We start from the raw sequence: 25480 nt of genomic DNA, 5'->3' as shown, positions 1-25480 counted from the left end.
AGCAACACGTAATGTATCATCTCTTGTGACGGTCACACTAAAAAATCTCTCGTAAAGAAGGGGTTGGATATGAAGTGGCGCGACTGCCTTTTGAATTCCACCGACTGTCATCTATCGCTATATCACAGACAATTTGACACCTTTGATTACCAACATCAATCCCACGTGGGATATTTTATGATCCTGACACGTCTGACCCTTAGCCAAACCAAAACAACAAAACAAACGACTCGACGAGTGCATTCCGAAAGGGGCTTTTTCCACCACCACCACCACCACCACCACAAACCGCCACCGCGAAGGTGCCGGATTTTCATGTCACCAACCAGTCAGTAACTTTTTTTCGAAAAGAAAGTTGGCACTTCGTCGAACATATTCGAATCATTAGTAGAAAGAGGAAAGAAGCGCAGTGAGTGAGTAGCTTTTAGAGAGAGAGAGAGGGATGGTGTGGATGGCAACTCAGCAGCTTGCAGTCAGAGGGAAGAGACGGCGGATATGGGGAGGAACGTTTCTGTGTTGGGTTTTGTTAATGCTGGTCACTCCCAAGATTCCTCACTCCCCCAAACACCATCTGTACGCCGACATGCGCAATTTTCTGGGTAAATTTTTTCATTTTCTCTCTTTTTTCTTCATCTGAAATTAATGTTTTTGATTGATTTTATGATCTGGGTTTTTCACAGGAGTGCCTAATACCTTGAACGTGATCACAAATTTCCCCTTTTTGGTTGTTGGCGTTCTGGGTTTTGTGCTCTGCGTGCAAGGGGGGCTTTTCAACATCAGGTTTTGCACTTTCTGGATTATGTATTACTTGATGCAGTGATTTTGTTTGTTGCATTGATTTCAATGGAGTTTTGATATATATATATTTTTTTTGGTTGGTGTTATTTGGAAAATGGTTTTAGTTTGCCAGGCGAGGTTTGGGGTTGGGCGCTATTCTATGCTGGAACAGCAGGGGTTGCATTTGGGTCCGCTTATTATCATTTGAAGCCTGACGATAGTAGAGTAGCGTGGGACACCTTGCCGGTTGGTATTTCAATCAGTCTCAGGATCACTCGGTTTTAGCTGTTGTTAGTGACACTTGCTCTGGTTGTTTGTTTGTTCATTTGTTTTCGTTTTCGTTGAGATGCTTGAGAGAGTTATTAGTGACACTTGCTCTAAAAATATCCATTAGTTGATGATGACTAATTGAGAAAACAATTCCTGAAATATACCCGAGTTGCAGTTTTGTACATGAATTCGAAAGTAGATTCTGTTGTCTTTAGTCTTGAACTTCTGTTGCACCGTTGATCCTTCCGTTAATTTCAAAATTAGAAGTGTGTACTTAACGATTAATCAAATTTTCACTCAGAAGGGAAATATAAATGTGTTGTGGTGCAATTGTTTACCACGGGAGGTTCCTAGAAAGAGCATGAGTGAACGAAAGTAATCAATTGTTGAGGTCCGTGATTTTGTTGTTAACCAAGTATCTGGATCCTAGTCATGCACAATCCGTTTCTCTCTGTTTATTTTCATTGTTGAAGTAGATTCTGAATTGCAGATGATGATTGCTTACTCCTCCCTTTTCTCTAGTTTTATAGTGGAGAGAGTGGGAGAACGGATCGGTTTAAGCTGTCTGTTTGCACTTCTTTTCTTTGCTTTTCTTAGCGTTGCATATGACAGGTCAGTGTTGTGCTTTAAGTTTTGTATTACCTCCGCTGTGGTCTTGTGCTAAACTCTTAATGGAGGTATGGATGAGTTTCTTTGCAGAACGTGTAATGATATCAGGTTGTACACGATGTTCCAGTTGATTCCGTGTATAGCAATTCCAACAATGTCATCTGTGTTCCCACCAAAATATACTCACTCAAGATTTTGGCTTTGGGCCGCAGGTAGGCCATGTTCTTTAATCTTTATTTTCTTGAGTAAAAATAGTATGATTTGTTAATCAGTCCATTTACCGCTCCCTGCACAAGTACAGAAATGGTATTTTTATTAGTCCGTTGTAAACCCTTTCGTTTGTGAGTGTAGCTTATTATAATATCTATATTACTAAGCATTCCACCAAGGATCATTCCGATCCAATGAGAACGGTTGATTACTACAAAGTATAGAAGCAATGCTTTCTTCAGTGAAAAAAAAAGCAAATTCTTTACAGGGGTTTACCTTCTCTCCAAATTTGAATCTGTTGCTGACAACAAAATCTACCATGCAAATCATTTCATTATCAGCGGACACTCGTTGGAGCATTTGTGTTTAGTGATTGTCCCTGTTCTGCTCAGTGTTATGCTCATGAATAGAAACATTAAATGTCAAAGGTGCGATAGTTTTGTATTTTGTTTGTACTTTTCTCACTATATCATGATCTGTATGAAATGAAAGGTTAAATTGTTTGCCTTTTCTTGTTGGTTTAAAATGGCTATCCCATGTTTCCGTTTTTTACTGATGTGATTGCATTTATCGGCTGAAACTTGGGGAAATTCGGGAAAGTACTTCTTCCTCTTACATAATGGTCTTGATAACAGATTAGACGCCTTTAAAGAACGCTTGTGATAGAGGCAAGGAAGAGATGATGGCGTTTTCTGCGCAGCAGCTATCAGATGCTCGAAAACTTTCTGTAAATGAGGAGTCATTGGAGGTAAAGACTGATCTGTAGTACTCTCCAGTTTTTGTCAAACATGTGTCTTTGCCATTGAGCAATTAGATTAATCAATTTTGGGTTGAATAAATTATTATCCAAGTGCAAAACAAACATGAATTTAGTGAAGCATGTCCCTTCCCCTCTAATGAACAGCTCTCTCTCTCCGCAGCTGTGACGTGGTGACTGCCCATTGGCTGCCACAGCACAGGGGAAAGTGAGAGCTTCAAAGGCCCAAGTTTTGTAACTGTACTTACTGTAATTGTGTCAAACCCTAAATTTGAGTATGCATATAGTCTACGCGAGGGCAGCCACCCTCACTTAGCGAAATAAGACTTTGATGTTGTGGTTGTCGTAAAGCTTCTGAGGGAATAATTGAAATTACACATATCACCTTTGGAGCACATGTATGGCATTGGCACAAAATTCCTTCACATGTATACATGTGCACAAAGGAACAAAGGCATGTTTTTGTATCATGTGATGTCAGCATTGTTTTAGAATTTATATGAACATTTATTTTTTAGAATATTATGTATTAAAAGTAAATACTCATATAATGTAATAATTATATTTTATGGACTGGAGAAAGCAGCCCAAACCAACACATTCCCATTTCAACCTAGAATCCTAAGTTGGTGGACCCATCACCATGAAACTTCTCTTTCCCTTGGCAAAGCCCAAACTGAGAAAAGGAGGATGACGATTATACACCTCAAAGTGAACTGATATTGTAATCTACTCTAATTTACGGGAAATGAGATCCGAACTAGGGTACAAGAGAGTCAAGACACTGTCTTGATCAACTGCCGTAACTTGCATTTGTCATTTCCTTCCACCATTTTGTTGCTTGATCAAAGTGAAATTAGGGTTAATCAAAATCAACTTCGACTGTTTTAAATGAAAATCTTGTGCAACTGGTGGATTGTCTTAGGTTCAAACTCCGCCAGTTAATTGAAACACAACTGGTTCCAAAAGCGATAAGAAACTTTACGATACGAAGAGAATTTCCATAGAAACTTTACCAACAAAATTTGGTGGGCACAAGGCTTAGTATCCCATTATTGTCACACTCATATTAACAATGAGATTAGGAGATAATTTTGTTAATTGTGTTCAAGACTTAGGAGTAAAGTTAAATGCAACCACTGAGCCACACTGAGTGTGATTAGTTAACTAATTACTGTGGAACCTGCGTCAAAGTTATGATTAAATTATTGTTAACCTGCCACCTAGGGTCGTCGGTGGGGGTACTATTTGCTTTTATGGACCTTGCTTCCTTGTCTCTTCTCTCGTTTTCCTTACTATGAATAACATTTTACATATTTCCCAATTTAAAAAATAAAATTAAAATTGATCCTTCACCAACCAAAATGCTAAATGGGTCCAATTTAATGTCGTAATACAATATTTAAAATAAAAAAAAATCATTTCTACACCATAACTTTCTTTTTATGCACACGTCAGAATATTTATTTATTTTTTTAATCAAAAGATATTATCTACATTAAGAGGGTGAGGGAGTGGGGAGTGAGCTAAGGCTCACAATGGATCAGTAATAATGTGACTCAAATTTACCTTTGACGAGAATCGAACCTAAAACCTCTCACATACAAACAAAAGAGGAATATTAGTAGATCGTAATACTAAGTAGCCTTTCGATTCAATCATAGCATGCACACGTTTGATTTAAAGGTAAAAATTAAACTGGTGTGTATATGAAGAGAAAATGAGTGTCTAAAAATTATTTTTATTAAATTTAAGTTGCTTATGGGCATTTAGGCTGACTTTGGTCATCCATGCATGTCAATGAAGATAGAGCTTTTGTGTTTGCAGATTCTCGAGTTGCTGCTTTAGCACCTGCTCCGTGGGGTGGTGAATCAGATGCTTCATTCGTGCTTCTACTCGAGCTCTAGCTTCTGCTTTTAAACCTACCAACTACTTGGAATTATCCTCACAAGTATGAATTGTCAAGATCAACTCACACGGTCGTACTCCTAATACTTCACCATTTAATATTCATATCACGTTCTTTTCTTAATGTCCGATTACAAATCAAATTATGCGCGTAACAAATACTCGACGCTCATTAAAGCATGATCTGGTTTCTTACCACCTACCTACCCTAAGTATATTCATAAAAATATATAAAATAAAGGTGATGTTATCCACACGCATTATTTTACCTTCTACAGGCTACTGATCTCATGTTAATTTCTATTGTTTAATCATTTTTAATTCATTTAATCTGACGATCGAAATTTAAAAGAGATATGAAAAAAAGTAAAAAATAAGTGTGTAGATAGCACTGCTCTTAATATAAAAATTGACATTATGTCAATTTTTAAGGAAGGTTAGGCTCTGACCCAAAAAAATAAAAAATATGATGAAAGGTTTTTTTTTATTTTTTTTATTTTTTTGAGGTAAAATAAAATGGAAGTTTGGGCGTCAACATTTGAAGTAAAAATAGAAATCCATCAACAAAATGGAAATTATGCAAAAGAGATTGGACCCCGCATTTCTGACAATTCACTCCATCACATGTGGACCATACAAACTAGATCACATCTCGAACTCAAACATGGGAGGATTTATTTGTCTTCTCGTTTGTATTATTTTTATTGAAAATTAATTATTGGAAGCTTTAGTTGGTAAGCTTGGAAGGGATCCTCTCCGGATCTATTTCATCTAATCTTCTTCATCAAACAATTTGGATCCTTAAAATTTGATTTAACAGCTAAAATTATTGTAACTTTTAAAGTAGACCTGTGTTTTTAACTGTTGGATCAAATTTCAAGGAGGTAGAAGGGATCCATAGAGGATCCCTTTCTGATAAGCTTAGTAACAGTGATTAGTAATTAGTGATTAGTGCTTAGTAATATTTACAGGAAAGATCCATCTTAACATTGTGTGAGGTGGAAGCATCATCCCCCTATTTTTTTGGTTCCTCCATTCTCTTTCCCTTCTCATCCTTCACACTCCTCCATCTTCTTCTCTCTCCAAAACCTCACAATTTCAACACCAATCCAGACCCTCTCTCTCAAATCCAAATCCAACCCATTTCTCGCCATGACAGACCGAGTTTACCCATCTTCCAAACCCACCGCCAATGGCGGCGCCGCCGCCGCACCCGCCGCCTCACCCGCCGCCGTAACCACTGCCGGTACCACAGCCAACCCACCAAGTACCAAACCCCAACCCAGACAGCCATACCGCCCGAAACCCCAGTACCACAACCGTCGCCACCGCCGGAGCAGCCGCAATTTATGCTGTTGCTGCTGCTTCTGGTCCTTCCTCATCCTCATAGCCCTCGCCCTCCTCGCCGCCATAGCTGGAGCCGCGGTCTACATCCTCTACCGCCCCCACCGCCCCGAGTTCACCCTCACGTCCGTCCGCATTGCGAAGTTCAACCTCACCACCACCGCCGACTTCTCGACCTCCCACCTCACCACCCTCTTCAACCTCACCCTCACCTCCGAAAACCCCAACAACCACCTCACCTTCTCCTACGATCCCTTCAATCTCGTCCTCTCCACCACCAGAGACGTCCAAGTCGCAAACGGGTCGATCCCGGCGTTCACGAGCGCCACGAAGAACAGCACCTTCTTCCGCTCCGTACTGTCGACGTCGCAGGATCTCGACGTCGAGTCGGTGAAGTCGCTGAGATCGGATCTGAGGAAGCAGAGCGGGGTGGCGCTGAAGCTGCAGGTGGACACCGAAGTGAAGGTGTCGATGGGGAAGCTGAGGAGCAAGAAGGTGGGGATTAGGGTTACGTGTGAAGGAATTAAAGGGGTTGTACCAAAAGGTAAGACACCGTCGGTGGCTTCCGTTTCCAACGCCAAGTGCAACGTTGATCTTCGGATCAAGATCTGGAAATGGACCTTTTAATTACTTTTATTTTCTTTATTACTTAAATCGTGGGTTTTTCGAGGGGGGATTTGTAAACTTTTGAGAAGGAGGATTAAAAAGATAAAACAAAATGGTGATCACAAGAAAAATTAAGTAGGATTTGGGGTTCAAATTAGAATCCATCTCTTCTTTTTTCTTTTTTCTTTTTAATACTTTGTGGGGATTGTAAGTGATGAATTTGGCTTTTTTATGGCAATTAATTTTCATATTATTTTCTATTTCATGCTACATTATTATTAGTATTGTTGCTTTGTTTCTCTGTGTAATTTTGTCTTCCAAATGTGTGGCATTTGGCTGAGTGTAATAAGTGCATACTTTTCAGTGAAGGCCGATGAACAGAGCATCACTAAAATGCCCTAATCAGAACAAAACATTTGGTTGCACGGTAGAATCTCTCCTAATTAGATAGCTCGGTTGCATTTCTCGTAATTACGCGTAATTGTGCATTCAAGGAAAACAGAACCGAAAATGCAAGCTGTTTTGCTTTGCTTTTAAGCTGTTTTTATGGTAATATGATTCTTCTTCTGCACTCTTCGTTTTGTTTTGGAACGATAATTTGTTTACGCATCTCTCGCATGTTCTTTGATTTGGAATCTTGATGCTAGAAACAAAAGAATAAGTGCAGAAGAAGAAGAATAATGAGTACGAAATCACTTCGCTTGTATTCGTGTATCCCATCAAATCATGTGTGTATCCCATCAAATCATCTTAGAGAACAAATTTTCTAGAAAAATGCTTTTATTGGGTAAAATACTGGTCTATGCATTTAGATGGAAAAAGTAAAGGGCAGTGCTATTCATGCACGCGACTCTTTTTATATTTCATACATGTTAATTTCTGTTATTTGATTTTCTTTAATTTATTTACTTGCTCGGTTAAATATGTGAAAGATAAAAAATAATGTGTAGATAACATCCTTTGAATAGCACGAACCCTGCAGAAATCTAGTGATCAGATGAAAAAAGAGGGGCGGTGGATTTTAGTGGCTGTCGTTACTAATTACGATGCACTTTTTACACAGAGTCTCACAGATAGATACATTGACCTTTTTCGAGTCTCTCTGACTTGATAGCTGTGAGTTTTTCAGGTTCACATTAATAAAATAGTGATATTTACATATTTATTTTTGTTTTTTTATATATTTTTTAATTTTTCATTGTCATTAAATGAATTTAATAAAATTAAAAATTAAAAATTAATAAGAATGTGTAAAAAGTATTTTTAGTACTGCCCGAGAATATATAATAAAACCCTAATTGTTTTTGGCATTCAATAAGCTCACGCCACTCTCACTGACTCACTGGTTTTTAAGGTACTAGAAATCCAAGGGGTACCCACTTCTTTGGGTGACCTTAATGGATTTAATGGCCCTCCGGTCAACTCTCATATTCCCTATATTCTTTCGGTAAAAAGGATATTATTGTTTACCAGCAAATGTGTCTTTGTTTAATGAAGACGAGGGTTGCTGATTAACATGGCACATCGTGCTCGAGTGCTCCAAATCCAATGTCCTCATTTTCTACTACCTTCAAATGAATAAGGACAAGGGGTACTAGGTGACGTGGCGTCCTCGGGTGTGAGCTGATTATGGTCGTTTATATTTTGTGAGTTTCACATGCATGTATGGCTAGATTAGTTCACATTTGTGTGCATGATTGATCTTAATCAGCATTTTTTCAATAAACATACGAATTAGGGAACATGTTGAGCAAGATCTTATGGATTCAAATGACATATTCATAACGGATAAATTGCACTTACAAGAGGGCATATGACAATTATCTGTTTGTTACATTAGGATGTCGAACTTTAAACCTATTTGTAATCTTAAGACATTTCCTCATTCTTATGAGTCTTCTCACTACTTGTGCGCTCACTCTAGTGACAAAATGATAACTATTTTGTGGTCCGCTATCATATTACGCTCATATGTTTTATACTGAAGTTCCATATGACAAATTTGATTTGCTAGGCTATTGTTTGCTCTTCTTTGTTTGGTAGCAATGAGAATAATAATAGCATCTGTTAGAAAGTTTGCCTCTCTAAAAACATACTTGATGTTTTTTCAAGATACGATCGTGAAAGAGAAGAACCTACCCTTTTTCTTTTTGTGGGTAATAATAAGAATGATAATTGGATTACATTTTGGTAAGTAGACTTGATTTGCAAGTAAAAACGTGATTAGCCCACTCATGGTGGTGTCTAAATATATTATTACAGGATTGCACATACATTATTTCCTTTACATGCATGTATCATCACAAAAGGAAATAGATTAAAAAAAAAAAACGAAAAAGATTTAAACAAAATTTAAATGCACCAAAACTTGAAAAAAAATAAACCCCAAGGAGCAACCAAATTCGTCTTCAATATAAGCTTAAACAAAATCAACTCCAAGGAACAACCAAATCTAACTCCAATATAATAAAACTTAAACAAAACTCTAAATCCACCAAAAATATAAATTGCTTACCTTGAGTACATAGGGCGTCTGAAAACAATGGTGTTCAAGCCTGAAAACAAAACCCACAAAATCAGAAAAACGAAATTTGCACAGAAAACCGATTTCGAAATTCAAATTTACAGTTCCATACATACTCAGCTGCTCCTAAGGTATTGGCTAACCATGCAACAACGATATTAGCAATGTCCTGCGAGATCTGGCACTCAAGTGGATCAACTGGTACCCTAATCAACAATAAAATTAGATACTTCCAACACAAAGACTGCCATTCACCCCTACAATATTATTAAGTTTGTAAACTCATCATTTGACATAAAATCCTCTTATGAAATGATGCAGTCGTTGACATAGAAACTTTTACTCCATTTAAAGGCTCAACATTCTACATTGGAATACAATGCAACATTACAAACAACAAAACACCAAAAAAAAAACAAAAATAAAAAAAAAGGATACGGTAATGCATCGTCGCCACCATCCAAATTGACGACTGTAATTTTCCTGCGAGCCGAAAACAATGAAATGGTCAACGCAAACATTACAGATACAAAAAACCAAAGTCTTATAGGAGCTTCCTTATACTGCTCACACAACAAAGATTACGAACAACAAAACACGAAAAAAACGAAAAGGATACGGCAATGCATCGTTGGCAGGATCCAGACTGACAACTGCTATTTTTCTAGGAATCGAAAACGATGAAATGGTCAATGCAAACATTACAGACAGATTCAAGAACCAAAATTGAAGCCAAGGAAAAACTTGAAAACCTACAAAAACTCGAAATCTTATAGGACTCCTATCTTTCCATAGTTTTCCTTCTTCAAAATAAGAACAGAAAGCTCTAATTTGAGTGCCTACACATATATACATCGGATAAAAATCAAAAATCAAAAATAAAAAATTCGAAACAACACCAGAAATAACAAAAATGATTAAAAAAAAAAACCATAAAAATTTTCAATCAAAAGTTTAAGACTTTAACTACTCACAGGAAGTCCTGTAACCAGTTGTAAGTGGATGCACCCTCGTTGGTGACCAATTGCAAATTGGCCTTTTTGCCCAGCTCTTTAACCAATTGTAAAGTCGGCTTTTTGCCCAGTTCACTACGGTTTCATTTCATTTATTTTCATTCGTATGTAGATATATTTATATCATTGATTGCTATATGAAATCTATAAAGCCACGAATGGAAGTTGGAGTATTAAAGGACTCAACACTTACTATTTAGTTTAAATACTCTATCTGCAAGTCTGCAAGTGAGCTGAATTCACAACCGACGCCAATTCAGAGCATAGAGTTTCACCTTCTTCGGACCCATAAATGGTCGAAAAGTTCTGAAATCAGCCAGAGAAAACTGGGATCCTCATCAGAAAAACCCACCAAGGTACGCTTACGGAACTCCTCGCCTTTTAATCTGCATTACCAGAACAAAATGTAAATTCACCAGTCAAATGCGTGTATCAATTTCATAATGTAGTTTATTACAAAGATTAAGAAGCGAAAATTACCATAACAGTAGTGGCAGCTCCGAAAAGGGCAATGAGGGATGGCACAGCTACTTGGTCAACATATGTGGGTAGGGCTTCAAACACTAAAACCCCGTACAATGCACATAAGGATGCTGCAAAAGAATTAACAGAATAATAACTATCGCAAGAAACAGTTCAGTATAACTTAAAAAACTTTGGGAAGTTGATGGGGCATAATCGTCATATACCAATTGATTCATGAATCGTGACCATCCATCCAAGCGAACACATCTACATACACTGCGGTATGGTAGATATTTTATGTGCTCCAGATTGATTATCTGCAAAATATGCATCTATCGAACAACATAATAAGTCTTTATCTTAACGGAAAAAAAAACTACAAAATTTAAACTTCAATCTAAAAGTTATTCATTAATTTCTTCATATATAAGAAATTATTGCATAAAATGAATGTATCCAGTTCACCATAGAGTAGTAATCAATTCTAATTTGGTCTACATGATCGAATATGTGTGTGTGTGTATATATATATATATATATATATATATATATATATATCTGTATGTATATATAGCCATTGTATGAAAAGCCCTAACAGATTGAAGTGATCTCTTAAAACTCGATATGGAGCATCGTTCTCTTCCCATTTTTGTAGGATATATTACATGGTTCCACTTCAAGCATTCTGGCCAACAGCTATGCGGTCCATTAGACAAATTAGATGGTTTAGTACGTCCTACGTCATCAATCTCTAGCCCTGTATCAATATTGTGGAGTGGGGAACCTTTATCCCAAAAAACCTCAACATGCAGATGAGATATAACATTTGAATCAAGCAATTCATAGATACAAAAATTACTTATAAAATAATATTGTAAGTAAGTAAAAAAAATCTGTTGTATGCCTATTACCTTCGCCGGACCCAAAAAAAGGTGGGAAATGTCTGAAATTGGCCAGAAAAAACTCGCATGCATCTTCATTTGGAAAACCCACCGCAAGCTGGGCTTATTGTACTCTTCGATAGAGGGGCAAATTTGAACATGAAAAGCTCGAATCTTGTTGTTAGGACTCTCCTGAGTCCCGGGAGAACTGCGAGAGGAAAGAGAGAGAAAGGATAAGGAAGAAATTAAAAAAAAAAAAAAAAAAACAGTGCATATTTTATGCGATCCAGGGACACCATTGGAACAAGGTTAAAACTGTGAGGTTGAGACTCACCCAGAACATAAGAAATACCTGCATAAAGTATTAACACGCATAAATTATCTCAATTGAAGATCATATCATGTACAGCAAGCCAAAACAAACAATTTGAAATCAGACCAACCAAAACAAACAAAAGTCATTTCCCATGGAAGATTATCACAAAATCGCAGGACCCAGACAATCTAAATAAAGTGGGTTCTACGGGGTGGAAGAAAGCACAAAAGCTGCGGTGGAGCAAACCGGGGAAGGCAGGGTAGAGAAGACGCCACCGAGAGAACCCGAGAACGGTGAACGGAGGGATGCCCCTTCCTCAGATTAGCAAATGGGCTTTTTCCACTGCTTTCCTTTCCGCGATGACCAACAGGTGTACACGCGAGGCAGAAAAAAAAAACGCAATTGCGGATAATGGCGGGAGAGAGAAGCAAAACGAAGGGCAGAGCGATGAAGAATGCGTGGCCAGCGAGGGCAAAATAGCCATTTTACTGTGCAAGAAGCAGAAAAGTAAAGGCGCGGGAAAAACCAATTTAAGGAGCATTTTCGTTCGCACATTGTTCATAAATAGTGCACCTGAGATTGGATTTTAGTACAGAAATAACATGTGAAATTATTTGTACAACTGAATGATGCGTTAGTATTGCGATTAATTTTATGTGTCTAATTAACATTACATTTTACAATAAATGATTTTGGTTTTGACAATAAAGCAAAGTTTGCTTCTAAAACTCGAAATCATACTACCAAGTGCATTTGAAACAATGAGATGTGGTACATTTGAAATGACTATATTCAATGATCCATTTGTTTGCCTCCTTTCCTTTTGATTGGGATATATATTGAACTATGGAAGTGACCCTTTGCTACAATGGTTGAAAGGTGTTGAGCCCTTGCATGACACGTGAGTTCAAACTTCATCGATGACTAATCTAACATCTAATCTAACAAAATATATTGTTTGACAAAAAAAATAAATAAAGATTAATAATGCAAAAGGCACCATGGACACTCATAGTTGTAATAAGCAGACAATTAAAGTAATGAAAATCAAAACAAATGAGTCTCTTTCAATACTTACTGGCAGTGGCCACCACCCTGCCTACCACCTCAGAGTCGACCTCCCAAAACGTGTTTATTGCAACAACAAAAAGCCCCATCGACAAATGAACCCTTATTTATTATACATACTTTACCCCACTCACATATTAGGAAAAAACTTATGTAACGGTGTCTAATCATGTTATCTGAATGTTTCGTTGCTTTCGCATAAGAATGTAGGACTATCATGTACATCAATTTCACACGACGCTTTCTTTGATAGTTGTTTTGTTAGAATATGAGTATGATTGAGAATGCTAGAAACTGGCTGTAACGTTTTAAATTGATATGTAAAGGTCTTGTTGAAGAGTTTAAACTTGTTCTAATCGGTTTTGGATTGAAACTTTAATTAAATCTTAATACTTAGCATCACTGGGAATTGTGTATCATTTTCTTACATTGATTTTAATAGGAACAGTACAAGATTGTTTCAATACAGATATTATTAACGACTTTTAATTTTGCACGAGAGAAGAAGGTGTACTATTTAAAGGTCTGCTTTTACTTCTTGTACGTTAGTATTACAGGTTCTAGGCAGACAGACCTATCGAATATCTCATCTATACACTCTCCCGCAGTTTTGGAACAGTCTTTGGAGTCATGACAAATTGACAAGTGGACTCAACCACTTATCGTTTACCCCAACGTCTCTTTTTTCCCGTCTCAACGGCTAGTTGCTGACGGTAATTTACCAATCTTGTAGCTGACCCTTTTTTGTTTTAAGGAATTTTTATTGTGACTAAAATACGGGTAATATATTACGTACTATTGTATAAATGATAAAATAAATGTATTAAAATATTAATAACTTAAAAAATAAAAATTTTCACTATTTATATTAAAATACATAGTATATTATCAGTTTTCCGGTGACTAACAAAAATTTCTCCTTTTGTTTCCCTCTTCCTTCCCTTTCTTCCCCAACTTTCCTGAGAATCTGAAGCAAAATCATCAGGAAAATGTTGCAGAAGCAGAAGAGTTTTCATTTTTTCTCACTCTTCTTCTTCTTCTCCTTCTTCTCTCTTTCTCTCTCAAACCCAGAAACCACCGCCCTGCTGGCATTCAAATCCTCCGCCGACCCCTTCAATTCACTCTCCTCCTGGGTCGCCTCCTCCGACCCCTGCTCCGGCTCTTGGTTTGGCGTCGCTTGCGACCCGGCGACCCGCCGAGTCACCCGAATCGTTCTCGAGAATCTCAACCTGACCAGTTCGGCTCAGCAGCTCACCCAACTCTCCCATCTCAAGCTCCTCAGCCTCAACCGCAACCGCTTATCCTCCTCCCTCAACTTTTCCGCGTGGCACAACCTCAACCACCTGTACCTCTCCCACAACCGCTTCGACGGAGCCCTTCCAGCCGGAATCTCCCGCCAACGCCACCTCCGGCGCCTCGACCTATCGCACAACCAATTCTCCGGCGAAATCCCACTGGACGAGTTCGCTCAGCTGCCTCACTTGCTAACTCTCCGCCTCGAGTCCAACTCGTTCACCGGCATCCTCGCCTCAGCGGACTCGATTTCTCCATCGATTTCGGACTTCAATGTTTCGCACAACAACATCACGGGCGAAATTCCGCCGTGGCTGTCCAGATTCCCAGCGACGTCGTTCGCCGGAAACGAGAATCTCTGCGGCAACCCATTGCCGAACAAATGCTCCGATCCAACGGCCGCTAAATTGGCCGTACAATCCCGGAACCGACACGACAGCGTTTTCAGCAACGCTGCGCTGCTCGCGATCGGTATCGTCGGCGCAGCTATTACGCTTTTAGTGGTACTGTTGGCCGCCACGTGGTACTGTCGCACTAAAAATCGCGGGGCCCACAGGGAGACAGCCAACGGATACGGTTACGTGAGCAAGCATTACGGGCCAGGAGAGTTCGCGAGACAGAAGAGTAAAAGTGGGGCCCAATTGGCCCAGTGGGTCCAGTCTAATGGAAATGGGCCTGGTGGTGGGCCCAAAGAAAGCGAAGACATGGCGGTGTTGGAAGGGTGCAGGGGCGTCGACAAGGTGGGGGATCTGCTGAAGGCGTCGGCGGAGATGCTGGGCAAGGGGAGCGTGGGGGCCACTTTCAAGGTGGTGATGGACGGCGGAGATACGGTGGTGGTGAAGAGGGTGAGGGAGAGGAGAAATGGCGGGAAGGAAATCGATGGGTTTTTGAGGCAGATTGGCGGGCTGAGGCACCCCAACATCGCCGCCCTCGGAGCCTACCACAATTCGAGCCACGAGCTGCTTTTGGTCTACGATTTCTTCCCGGGCGGAAGCTTGCATTCCGCGCTGCACGGAAACCGAGGACCTGGAAGAACGCCGCTTGCCTGGGCCGCAAGGTTGAAGCTCGCTGCCGGGTCTGCAGAGGGACTGGCCTTCCTCCATGGCTGCAGCAAATCCAAGCTCTTGCACGGAAACCTCACTTCGTCGAACATATTGGTAGATCGAATGGGGAACGCCTGCCTTGCCGACATAGGCCTCCAGCAGCTCCTCCCTGCTCCGTTTTCATCAACAAGTGCATACAGAGCTCCTGAACTGATGGTGTCCAATAATAAAACTCCGAGAAAGTTTACGCAGAAATGCGATGTTTATAGCTTTGGGGTGGTTCTGCTGGAGATTTTGACGGGGAGGATGGCGGTGGAAGAAGGTGAGACGAATTTGGTGGGGTGGGTTAAGACGGCGGTGCAGAAAGAGTGCAATACATGGGAACTATTGGATTTTGAGCTGTTGGGGGACAGAGCAATGGAGGGCGAAATGTGGGCTCTTTTGGAGGTGGCCCTGCTCTGCCTGACTCCGTTGCCTAAAGATCGCCCGACGATCGGCGTTGTGCATCGGATGATCGACGGCATTCCGAACACGGGTGTTAGAGAAGATGGGGCTAAGTTTATTTTAGATGAGCTCACTTCTGGTTCTTCTTCATCTTCACATTCTGCAAGAACTTCATGATTCCCAAAAGCTTCATTGTGCCTAATTTAATGCATAGTGTGTTAAATGTTTTGTAAGAATCATTGAATAAAGAGAGTTCTGATTGTTTTAAATTGCGATAAGACAAGTCGAACCTAAGACCTGCTGACCTTAAGTTGTATCACAAAGTCAACGAGTTACAAGATGACTGACATTATGATAATTAGATATGAAAATAAATTTCAAACCTTCGTAGATGCGAAACGTTAATGACAATATCTTCTCCGTGGATACGTTTTAATCACGTTTCTAAATACACGCCGAATTCGCCGGCCGGAGAACACTATAAAAAGGCGCATGATGGAATGTCTTGCCCATCACTTAATGGCTTCCTTTCCTTCGTCTATAGCGACGAATATATTGTCACTATAGTGTTTAAGTTCACCATTAGCTACGATTTTGTTACAAATTAAGGCATACTTATGGTTGCTTGTAGAAATTTTATCGAATCAATGATTTACCAGAAGGAGATAAAATGACTTAACCATGAGCCCCTTACTTCCCCCATCGTCGCCGATCAGAGGCGAAGCTCAACAGGGTTCTTGACAGTGTACCTGCCTCCACATCAGATTGCTCCTCATGTCAGCAGCACAACAAAGTAGAGTTTGTCAAATACATAGCTGAGTTTAGCCAAAGTATGTATTGAACGAGTTCATTTGTTTCAATTCAGAAAAGAGACACTATTTTTCGTCAATTCTGCACCAACACTGCCTTGTTTTTCTTGTTCTTGAAATAAGTTGTGCACTTGATGAAATTGTATATGATCACACACATTCCCGGTACGCACATTGTAGCCATAACATTGCTGCCGCCGCGGCGCAATTCGAGCTGGTAGCGCACGCGGTCGAGTTCCGTCTGGTGCTGGTTGATGGACCAGAGCAGCGACCGGGCAGCGTGGCAGCTCCAACAGAGTTTTTGGCGTGCTGGTCGGCCTCAACAAAGATGGTAGACATGGCGGGGTTTCGGAGGTGGAGAGGGAGGGCGATGACGAGTTGTTCGAGTCTTCCGACGTCGAACAGTTCGTGTGCGTTGTGAGAGTTGGTGGGGTAGTTGGAGGGGAAGTAGGGGGCCAGGGGCAGTCCCCTGTGCATTTTTTGCGCTGGACTTTACAAGCTGCTCAATTTTGGGGCTTCGTCATTGGGATTTTTTTAGGGAGCTTTAACAAAAAACTTCCAGTACTGTTCATTTTAACGAAAAATCATATTTTTACACTAAAAAGTCAATCCTGGTACTATTCATTTCACCCTTTATTTTGCTCTTATCGTTAAAACTCAAAATTTTCAAACCCTTTTCATTAGTTTTCCTATTTTTTTAAGTCTATTTTATAGGGGCCAACACCTGTCCAATACTTTTACCATAAAAAAATTAAAAAAATAAATAAAAACATGTCCAGTGCCAGAAGGTCAAGAAAGTTGATGATCTGATGACAAGGGAGCCGGTGACAGAAGCTCTGGTGAACGACGGCCATATGATCCAAAGATAGGGAAATTCCTTGTCCGTTAAGTTCCGACCCGCAGGAAAGGCGCAATGATCTGGGATACACTTCGTGTAACACAATAAATGGCAGAACTGAATGCAATTTGCTTATAAATGACCAAACCGTTCAGTTTTGAACACCAGAATTCGTCGGAACAAATTCTTGTAGGGGGAATGAAAAGTGCAAAGGGAAAATAAAAAATTTGACCAAAATTCAGAATCCAGTACTTTTTATTGTATAAATAAAACCATCAGAGAGGCCGAAATATGAAGAATCAAAAATAGACAGGGGATGTTATCCAGTGCCTTAATTAGAATTTGTAACTCCTACACTCACTGATCGCAATTCAACTCGTCTACATTCCCAGTCATTCTGGCTACGGAGATACACAAAATATACCTCAGCGGCAGCAGCGTAATACGGTACACCAAACAGATAGGCTGGTGAGAATAAAATTTAACTATATGCACATTAACACGGATGAATAGATGCCCGCAACTCATCAACCTGGCCTGTGCTAAGATCCGGCAGGAGCAATGCCTGTTGACTTGGCCGCAGCAGTTGCGGCAGCTGCAGCTGCGGCTGCAGCAGCAGCAGCAGATGCAGCCGCGTTGGGTGTGGAGGGTGGCACTGGCTTAGACTGCGAGTTACTCTTTGCTGCAACTACTTGCTGGTGCGGTTGCTGCTGCTGTTGTTGCTGGGAGTTTACTTGCGCGAGCAAGGACTTGATCTGAGTTCCGGTTAGTGTTTCCTCCTCTAGTAAAGCATTAGCGAGGGCGTAGAGTTCCTTGCTGTGTTCGGTGAGGATGGTTTTGGCATTGTTGTATGCCCTTTCCAAGAGGTTCTTCACTTCTTCTTCAATGAGCAGCCTAGTTTCTGTGCTCATGCTCTTACCATTGTCGTCGTAATTGTGACTGACGAGCCCAACTTGTTTGCTCATACCATACTTTGTAACCATTGCTCTAGCAAGCGAAGTAGCTTGCCGCAGATCATCTGATGCACCGGAAGTAACTTCACTTTCTCCAAAGATGAGCTCTTCTGCAACACGCCCCCCCATGCAAACGTCGAGCCGTGCAAGCATCTGTTTCCGGGAGACACTTGTCTCGTCCTTTTCAGGTAGCTGGGCAACCATGCCAAGCGACATACCCCTAGGAACTATTGTTGCCTTGTGAACTGGATGAGCACCATCGGTGTGGATAGCTACAAGTGCATGGCCACCCTCATGAAAAGCTGTTAGCTTTCTCGACTCATCAGATATAACAGCCGACTTGCGTTCACTTCCCATCATAATCTTGTCTTTTGCATATTCAAGGTCAGCCATGTTCACTGCTTTAGCACCGTCCATGGCAGCCTTCAGAGCAGCAATGTTGATCAAGTTCGCGAGATCAGCTCCGGAGAACCCCGGAGTTCCTCTAGCAATAATACTCAAATCGACGTCATTGGCCTTCAGAACCTGTCAAAATAACATCTTGATTAGTCATGGCGTGACTTCTAGTTCTAAAGAATCTGCTGCACCAATGTGAGGATGTGAAGGTAAAAGAGTCCCACATCAGTGAAACACTGAAAGTAGAAACTTTGCAAGCGCTTATAAGAGATTAGGCTACTTCCCATATTGCCAATTGGTTTTATGAACCTAAACTTCTTTCAATCAATCTAAAATACTGAGTCATATAATGAAAACAATGACAACCAAAATATGCCCATAAACCATAATGCTCAAACATATTATGTTTCATTCCAATGTGTAATGGATGAGACTATTGCAGACGATGTTTGTAACCAAAGACCTTTCAAATCCTAGGCAGAGTCTATCAAAACCATCATAAAAAGATTACCTTCGACATGTGGGCTTCCATAATCTGCCTTCGCCCTTCAACATCAGGATTAGGGACAACAATGTGCCGGTCAAACCGTCCAGGTCTCACCAATGCCTTGTCCAGAGACTCTGGGAAATTAGTAGCAGCAATGACAATAATCCCTTCATTTTGTTTAAAACCATCAAGTTCAACAAGTAACTGATTAAGGGTCATCTTCATGTACTGCTGATCCTTTGGGTTCCGGCTTCCTCCTATTGCGTCTATCTCATCAATGAATATAATACAAGGTGACCGTTTCTTTGCAGCCGAGAAAAGATCCCTCACCCTTCGAGCCCCAACACCAACAAACATCTCTTCAAACTCGCTGCCGCTGCATGAAAAGAAAGGCACCCCTGCTTCTCCAGCAATGGCTCTTGCTAACATGGTTTTTCCAGTGCCAGGTGGACCAACAAGCAAAACACCTTTTGGGAGCTTGCCACCTAGACGAGTAAAACGCTGCAACAAGGGAAATCTCATTAAGGGGTCGCTCTACAGTTACAAAAAAGATAAATACACTGCAAGCATTGGAAACAAATGGCACCAATTAAGATGGATTTGGCGTATCATCTTCTCCACAAGATCAAGGTTTTTTAAGATTGTACTCTTGAATTGATTTAAGAACCACAATGCAAATGAGAGGAAATTTTATCGAGTGAATCGAGAACATTTCAAGCCCTTTGCCTGAATAGGTCACTTCCAAAATCACCACCTTATGTTGGATGAAATAGCAATGATATTGCCCCCATCCCAGAAACTAGGAGACATAGGGTGATGACTGAAAGGTCTTCATGTTACATATTCTTCTATACATAATGTTGATTCATTTACCTTGGGATCTCGAAGATAGTGAACAATTTCCTCTAACTCGGATTTAGCTTCATCAACACCCTTTACATCACTAAATTTTGTGTTTGATTCCAGGCTAGGTTGAACCTCCTCATTTAGTCCGAGACCTGAAATGTGGAAATGGAAAATTATAAGGAAACTTTCACCATTTTCAAAATGCATCTTAATCAATTGGCAGAAGAGCCTAAAGCACCAAGAGATGGTAATACCTTTGCTTATTCCTCTATCCTCAATGAGTGCTCCTACACCAGATATCAAAAGAAAGGCCAGTGCGATAGTGCGAATCGTACGCCACAGCTGCTCCTTAAACTGACCTCCTTCTCTAGCCACCATATGAATAGGAGCACTTGCAGTTCCAAGAATACCTTCTTTTGTTGATTTTCCAACATTACTGAGAACTGAGAAGCCAGCAAAGCTTTCTTCCTCCCTTGCAGAGTTGGTGACGCCTACAAAATTTGTAGGCGAGGAGTCAAATTTATAAGCCAGGTCAAGGTGAAAAAACTCTAAAAAAGTATGTGATAAGCATAACATTGTTCGCACAGAAAATTCAACAGAAGGTTAGGATCCCTGTAAAATTAACGCAAGAAAAAGGGAATTTAATTGTATAAAAGCAGAATACTAAAAATCTGCCATCCAACTAAACTTTACTAAACTCTACTTCATCCATAAGCTTAGCACACTTCCAGACAAGTCTACAAGATAAAGACGAACTAGGGTATAATTTTGGTAGAAATTAAAAAGGAAACATAACCGTATTCCATTACCCACCTCTCTGCAATGTCTTGAGTAACTCACTCTCATCCAGCCTGCCAACTCTTACTAATGCCTTCACATAATCAGAAAGTGCTGAAGGGTTAGAATGTAATGATGGCTGACTTTCAAATGCTCTTATCACTGCTTCATGATCACCCCGATGGTAAAGTTCTTTTAGATAGGAAATTTCACTAGCTTCATCGGTATTGCGTACTCTACGACCAAAATTGCCAACATAACTGGACTTGAAGCTTTCGTGAGTACTTAAAAACTTATTCCCTGCATAAGGTTTAAAAGAAAGAGATCATTTTTATAAGTGAAGATAATGGAGAAGAGTATTCTGTCTTTCACTTAAAGCCTCACAATGAAGTACGAAAAGGAACAAATTGACAAGATAATGAACAAGAAACATAATTCTTCGCAAGTTTAAAATGAATGACAAAAGAAATATACCAATCAAAATATTTTGAATATGTCATACCTCCGGCACCTCCTCCTAACCTGTTGGCAGGAAAATAAGTTCTGGGAACCACTTTTGTCAGCTGTCCCAACTCTGATCGATGCCTTGAAACCTGTTAACGAGAGAACATAGAATTAAAAAGGGCCCGAAGAAACAACAGAAGTATGCCTAAGAAGGCAATTAAATGGTTCCATCCTTTTGCTCGTTGAGATAGAAAATTAAAACTTAATTGGAAAAACACCCTCGAGCACAGCATTCATTAAGGCATTAATTGCAAGTTCTCAACGATGGAAGGGGAGGGATTTGGATGATAGTATACTCATTTTCCTCCTTCCAAGAAATATATCAATCCGCTTCATTCTTTTAAGATCAAAAGAGGTGACCCGATTTTAAAATATGACAACACAAACTCCTATTCAGAGGAACAATGCAACCTCAACCGATCATAATATGCCCTTAAACCACCTAAAAGGAGTTATCAACTAACTCTTCCTTCATTTGCTGGTAGATACAAAAAAAGCTAAGAGAAAAGGAAAATTCAGATAACACCCGATTTTCGTAACGAGTCCAAAAGGTCCATCTCATTTTGGGTTCCCGATAAGTACAGATATCAACATTTAAATTACAAAATTCCAACGTCTCCACAATGTAAGCATCTCCTTACTCAAAATCGAAACAAACCCGTACACCGCCACACCGTAAACATGAACAAAACGGGTGCAGAAATTAACCTAATACCAAACTCCTAAACTACTGAACAATCAAAATACAGGAATTAGGGTTTCCGAGATCAACTAACAGAAACAAGCTATTTCATTGGGAAAACAATTCTATTGCATATAAAAAGCTGAAAATTGCATAAATTTTATAGATTTGGGAACCCCCAGCTGCGAGATTCAACCGACCTGAGTGATCAGGCGCCTCAAAGCCATCTCTTGCTTGAAGACCAAAAATGTCTGATTGCTTCTCTCTCTAGATTCACCGGGCCTTTCTCTCTCTAAATCAAAACTCCGGTGGCGTTGATGGGTCGGTTCAGAAGCTGGCGGTGGTGTTTGGATGGCGAGAAAATGAGAAGGAAAACGGGGGAAAGACCGGAGCTTTGGAAGATAAAAAGGTTTTTGGGGGTGGGGGAGGGGGGGGGAGGAGAGAGAGATTTTAGGGTCCATATAGCAAAATTAGATCTGAAATGTCCATGTTGCCCTCGGGGGATGGATATTTAGAGCCCCATTCTACCCTTGGAGGCGTGGATATTTGGAATTCCACATTGCCCTTGGAGGGATGGATATTTTTTGAGTTCCATGGATGTACACCGACCTTGCTTTTGCCTGAAATTCATCGTGCGCTAATTTTTTTAGGGTTTTGTTCATTGCTATTGATAGACATTTTGCTTTTCCTAACTTTGGGGTTCGTGGTATGGAAAGTATTCGTACAAAAGCATTAGCTACAAACGACATGGAGGATAGAGATTCGTATTAAGTCACATATTATAATCATTTATGAAATTCGTTATTTATAAAAGTCAAATGTGATGTTTCCTGACTTAGCAAACAAAGTATGTGTAGCTTGAGTATTGCGAGTGGGTTCCTAGATCATTTTATTCTTGCGCACGCATGCATAATGAGCTTAGAATTTGTAGCTCAAATAGTAACCTTTAGTCTTCGAGTCATGTGTTCGTTTCTTTCCTCCATCATTGTTTTGAGTTTTTTTAGCTAAAATAGTCTCTGAGATTGGCATAGCTCTTTACTTTGATCCATGAGATTTGAAATTGATAGAAGTAGTCATTGAGTTTGTCCACCATCAATTATTTTGATTTTTTTGTGAAAAATCTTAGTTAAATAAATACCAAAAGAACAAATATGCTCTCAGTATAATAGACAATAGGTCAAACCGATTTGACAAAAATTCAGGTAATTTTGTCATCTCCGACGGAATGAAAAAAACATATATGGTATAAACGTAATTGTAGGGATGGTGAGAAAATATATATAATTTCTATTTTTCATAATATTATGCATGGATCTAATGTATCATGGTGAATTCTTACCCTCAATTTTTTTTCTTATTTTAACGGAGATTTTTCGTAGAATGATCAAAATAATTGACGGTGGACAACTCAAAGACCATCTCTATCGATTTTAAATCTCATAAATCAAAATAGAAAGTTATGCCAATAAAAGGGATCCTTTTGAATGAAAAGTCTTATCTTCTGTATCAAAAGTTAAAACTGGTAAGGTTATATCATTGCCTTGGTTCCTAAAAATTAATGAAAAAGATAACAAGTTCCCCTCCTAAATAAAAAAAATGAAAAATAAATAAAAATAAAAACAGTCTATTAAATGGGAGTGTAGAATCTAGAATGTGGTGCAACCTTCACCAGCCAGTCTTTCATGTGGTTATTGTTGTCATAGATTGATTGAACCAACAGCCGAATATAAATAAGACAATTGCCTTGGCCCAACCTAAATCCTTAGTCGACAACCAACCGGCTGCCAACGCCCAAGGGTAGGAAAAGGAAGAAAAACAAACCCCACAACAATGGCATTTTTATGTCTCCCTCGATCGAGAGATATTTTAGTGCGTCCGAATGATGGGTAATGCGTCATATGTCTTTATACAAGTGAAGAGATATTTAAAAAATAATATTTTCTTTTATTTATATAATGACATGTGATTTACCATTCCGTATTACGAGCACACTAAAATATTTCTCCTTTAGATCAAGACTCTTCTAATTTCTGATCGAAGCTACATGCATCTTACCTCTTTCTTTAGGAGAGCTTATCTCCAAGCAAAGCTCTTCACCTTGCAGATTGTATCGGTTTGTCCTTTCAAAAGTGGGGCCAGAATAAAGCGTCCATAATAAAGATGAGCTCGTGTACAAAATTCTTAACCGCAGAAGCTTGGGTTGGAGAAATTTTTAGTTGTGACGGGAACACAAGTGGTACATCACGTGTTTTAATAAGAGTGGTGAGAAATTTTATTTTTTAAGTTATTAACTTTTTAGCACACGTATCCTGCCATTTGTATAATGACACGTGATGTATCATCTCGTATATCGATCATACTGAAAAATCTCTTCTGATTGGGCTTACCTCCATCCCTAGAGAAGCCGTATGAGGAAGAAGCTCCTTATACATTTTTGAAGCCGAGCCTTTCCCGGAAAAGCCATACAATGAATCTTAAGCTTTCTTCCCTTGCCTTTTGCCTCCCTTGAGTATTCAGAGGAGCTTTCAAGATTGCTAAACATATCCGAATATAACTCGACTAAGAAATCCATGCCAGAGACTCCTCCTCGTAACCATCCCTGAAATACAGGAAGGTTTTCTATGGTTCTTCACTACTCGTACATGAAGGTAAGAACTGCTTTTTCCTTGGAGGGATTCATTTTATTTTTCTCAATCAAGAATGACATACTATTATCAAACTCTTAGAATTCGTTTAAGACTGTTTATGTACGAAGTATTTTAGAAGTTTTATAATAAATATGTTGAAGTTTGTATTAAAAAGTCAAGTGTTTCTTAGAAAAAAAAACTTGGGAAGTACTTTATGATGAATAAGTGTTTCTTCAAAAATCATTGTTACAACGTATCAGCAGTGTTAAGTGTTTTTACTAAATGTAGTCACAAGTACAAGTTGGAGTATGAACATGATTAGTTTCAAAAGAAAAGGCTAACTGAATGGTAATAGGATTCTCTCCCATTCTATTTACATCCCCTTCTCTCATACATTGTTTTTGTCTTATTGTCTCTATTAAAAAAAATCAATATAGATGTTGACGTGACTTAGTTGTAACTGTTTAAGTAAGAGGAAAGGGAAGGGGAGATAAATTAGGAGGGGAGTTAATCCTCCTCCAATTGGGTGAGCTATGGAGCAGCTGCGCACTGCACAGGCATATACTTTCTGCGTTGAACATGCACATGTAAATCATATATAGTATATTCCAGAAACAAAAAAGCTTTCATGTACATATGATATGAACACATCGATATTCAGTACTGCAGTACTCTACTCTCGAGTCTTTCCCGGTACTGTACTTGGTCTGCTTACTAAATTTATTAGTTCCTTGAATAATCTGGATCCATTACAAACTCTGAAACAAATTGGTATGTGCAATCCGTGGTTTCATTAGACAACAATTTGCTTCCAATATAGGAGTTGCTAAGAGTAAAATTCGGAAAAAAATAGCTGTATGTATGGGAGATACTTGAGGAAGTTATAAAGAGCATCCCGTATTACTGAATAGGGCGCCTACTCTGCATAGATTAGGCATACAGGCGTTCCAACCCCTTTAGTAGAAGGACATGCTATTTGTTTACATCCATTAGTTTGGATGGGATTCAATGCAGACTTTTGATGGTAATCAAA

General features: G+C 39.5%; 4 protein-coding genes across 11 annotated transcripts; 3 read left to right on the top strand and 1 right to left on the bottom strand.

The window, feature by feature from the left end:
* The first annotated feature begins 205 nt into the window (after nt 1–205).
* On the top strand, nt 206–3143 carry LOC137718283 (uncharacterized). 8 transcript variants are annotated; one of them, XM_088699295.1, is made up of 8 exons: nt 207–599; nt 681–780; nt 903–1023; nt 1538–1659; nt 1747–1868; nt 2208–2294; nt 2502–2614; nt 2787–3143. In XM_088699295.1, exons 1-6 carry the CDS (start codon nt 443–445, stop codon nt 2234–2236), a joined length of 651 nt encoding a protein of 216 aa, XP_088555421.1. In that variant the 5' UTR covers nt 207–442; the 3' UTR covers nt 2237–2294; nt 2502–2614; nt 2787–3143. The 8 variants fall into 8 exon arrangements, 5 of the variants coding, with proteins under 5 accessions (XP_088555417.1, XP_088555418.1, XP_088555421.1 ...); XM_088699291.1 differs by having other exon boundaries at nt 206–599; nt 2135–2614; XM_088699296.1 differs by lacking the exon at nt 2208–2294.
* A 2377-nt stretch (nt 3144–5520) lies between these two features.
* Nucleotides 5521–6741, top strand: LOC137718627 (NDR1/HIN1-like protein 13). The gene has a single exon (XM_068458176.2). The coding sequence runs from the start codon at nt 5684–5686 to the stop codon at nt 6500–6502; it is 819 nt and encodes a 272-aa protein (XP_068314277.2). The 5' UTR covers nt 5521–5683; the 3' UTR covers nt 6503–6741.
* A 6889-nt stretch (nt 6742–13630) lies between these two features.
* On the top strand, nt 13631–15797 carry LOC137716817 (putative leucine-rich repeat receptor-like protein kinase At1g68400). The gene has a single exon (XM_088698212.1). The coding sequence runs from the start codon at nt 13738–13740 to the stop codon at nt 15703–15705; it is 1968 nt and encodes a 655-aa protein (XP_088554338.1). The 5' UTR covers nt 13631–13737; the 3' UTR covers nt 15706–15797.
* Nucleotides 15798–17412: 1615 nt separating this feature from the next.
* On the bottom strand, nt 17413–22265 carry LOC137717265 (ATP-dependent zinc metalloprotease FTSH 4, mitochondrial). Its single transcript, XM_068456571.2, has 7 exons — nt 22021–22265; nt 21137–21227; nt 20671–20934; nt 20112–20348; nt 19885–20009; nt 19036–19512; nt 17413–18653 (listed from the first exon to the last, which is right to left on the bottom strand). Exons 1-7 carry the CDS (start codon nt 22045–22047, stop codon nt 17718–17720), a joined length of 2157 nt encoding a protein of 718 aa, XP_068312672.2. The 5' UTR covers nt 22048–22265; the 3' UTR covers nt 17413–17717.
* Nucleotides 22266–25480: the final 3215 nt, after the last annotated feature.

This window comes from Pyrus communis, chromosome 8, assembly GCF_041283825.1.
Source record: "Pyrus communis isolate YQ-2024b chromosome 8, ASM4128382v1, whole genome shotgun sequence".
Taxonomy (NCBI): domain Eukaryota; kingdom Viridiplantae; phylum Streptophyta; class Magnoliopsida; order Rosales; family Rosaceae; genus Pyrus; species Pyrus communis.
This window is presented reverse-complemented; position numbering and strand designations above follow the sequence as displayed.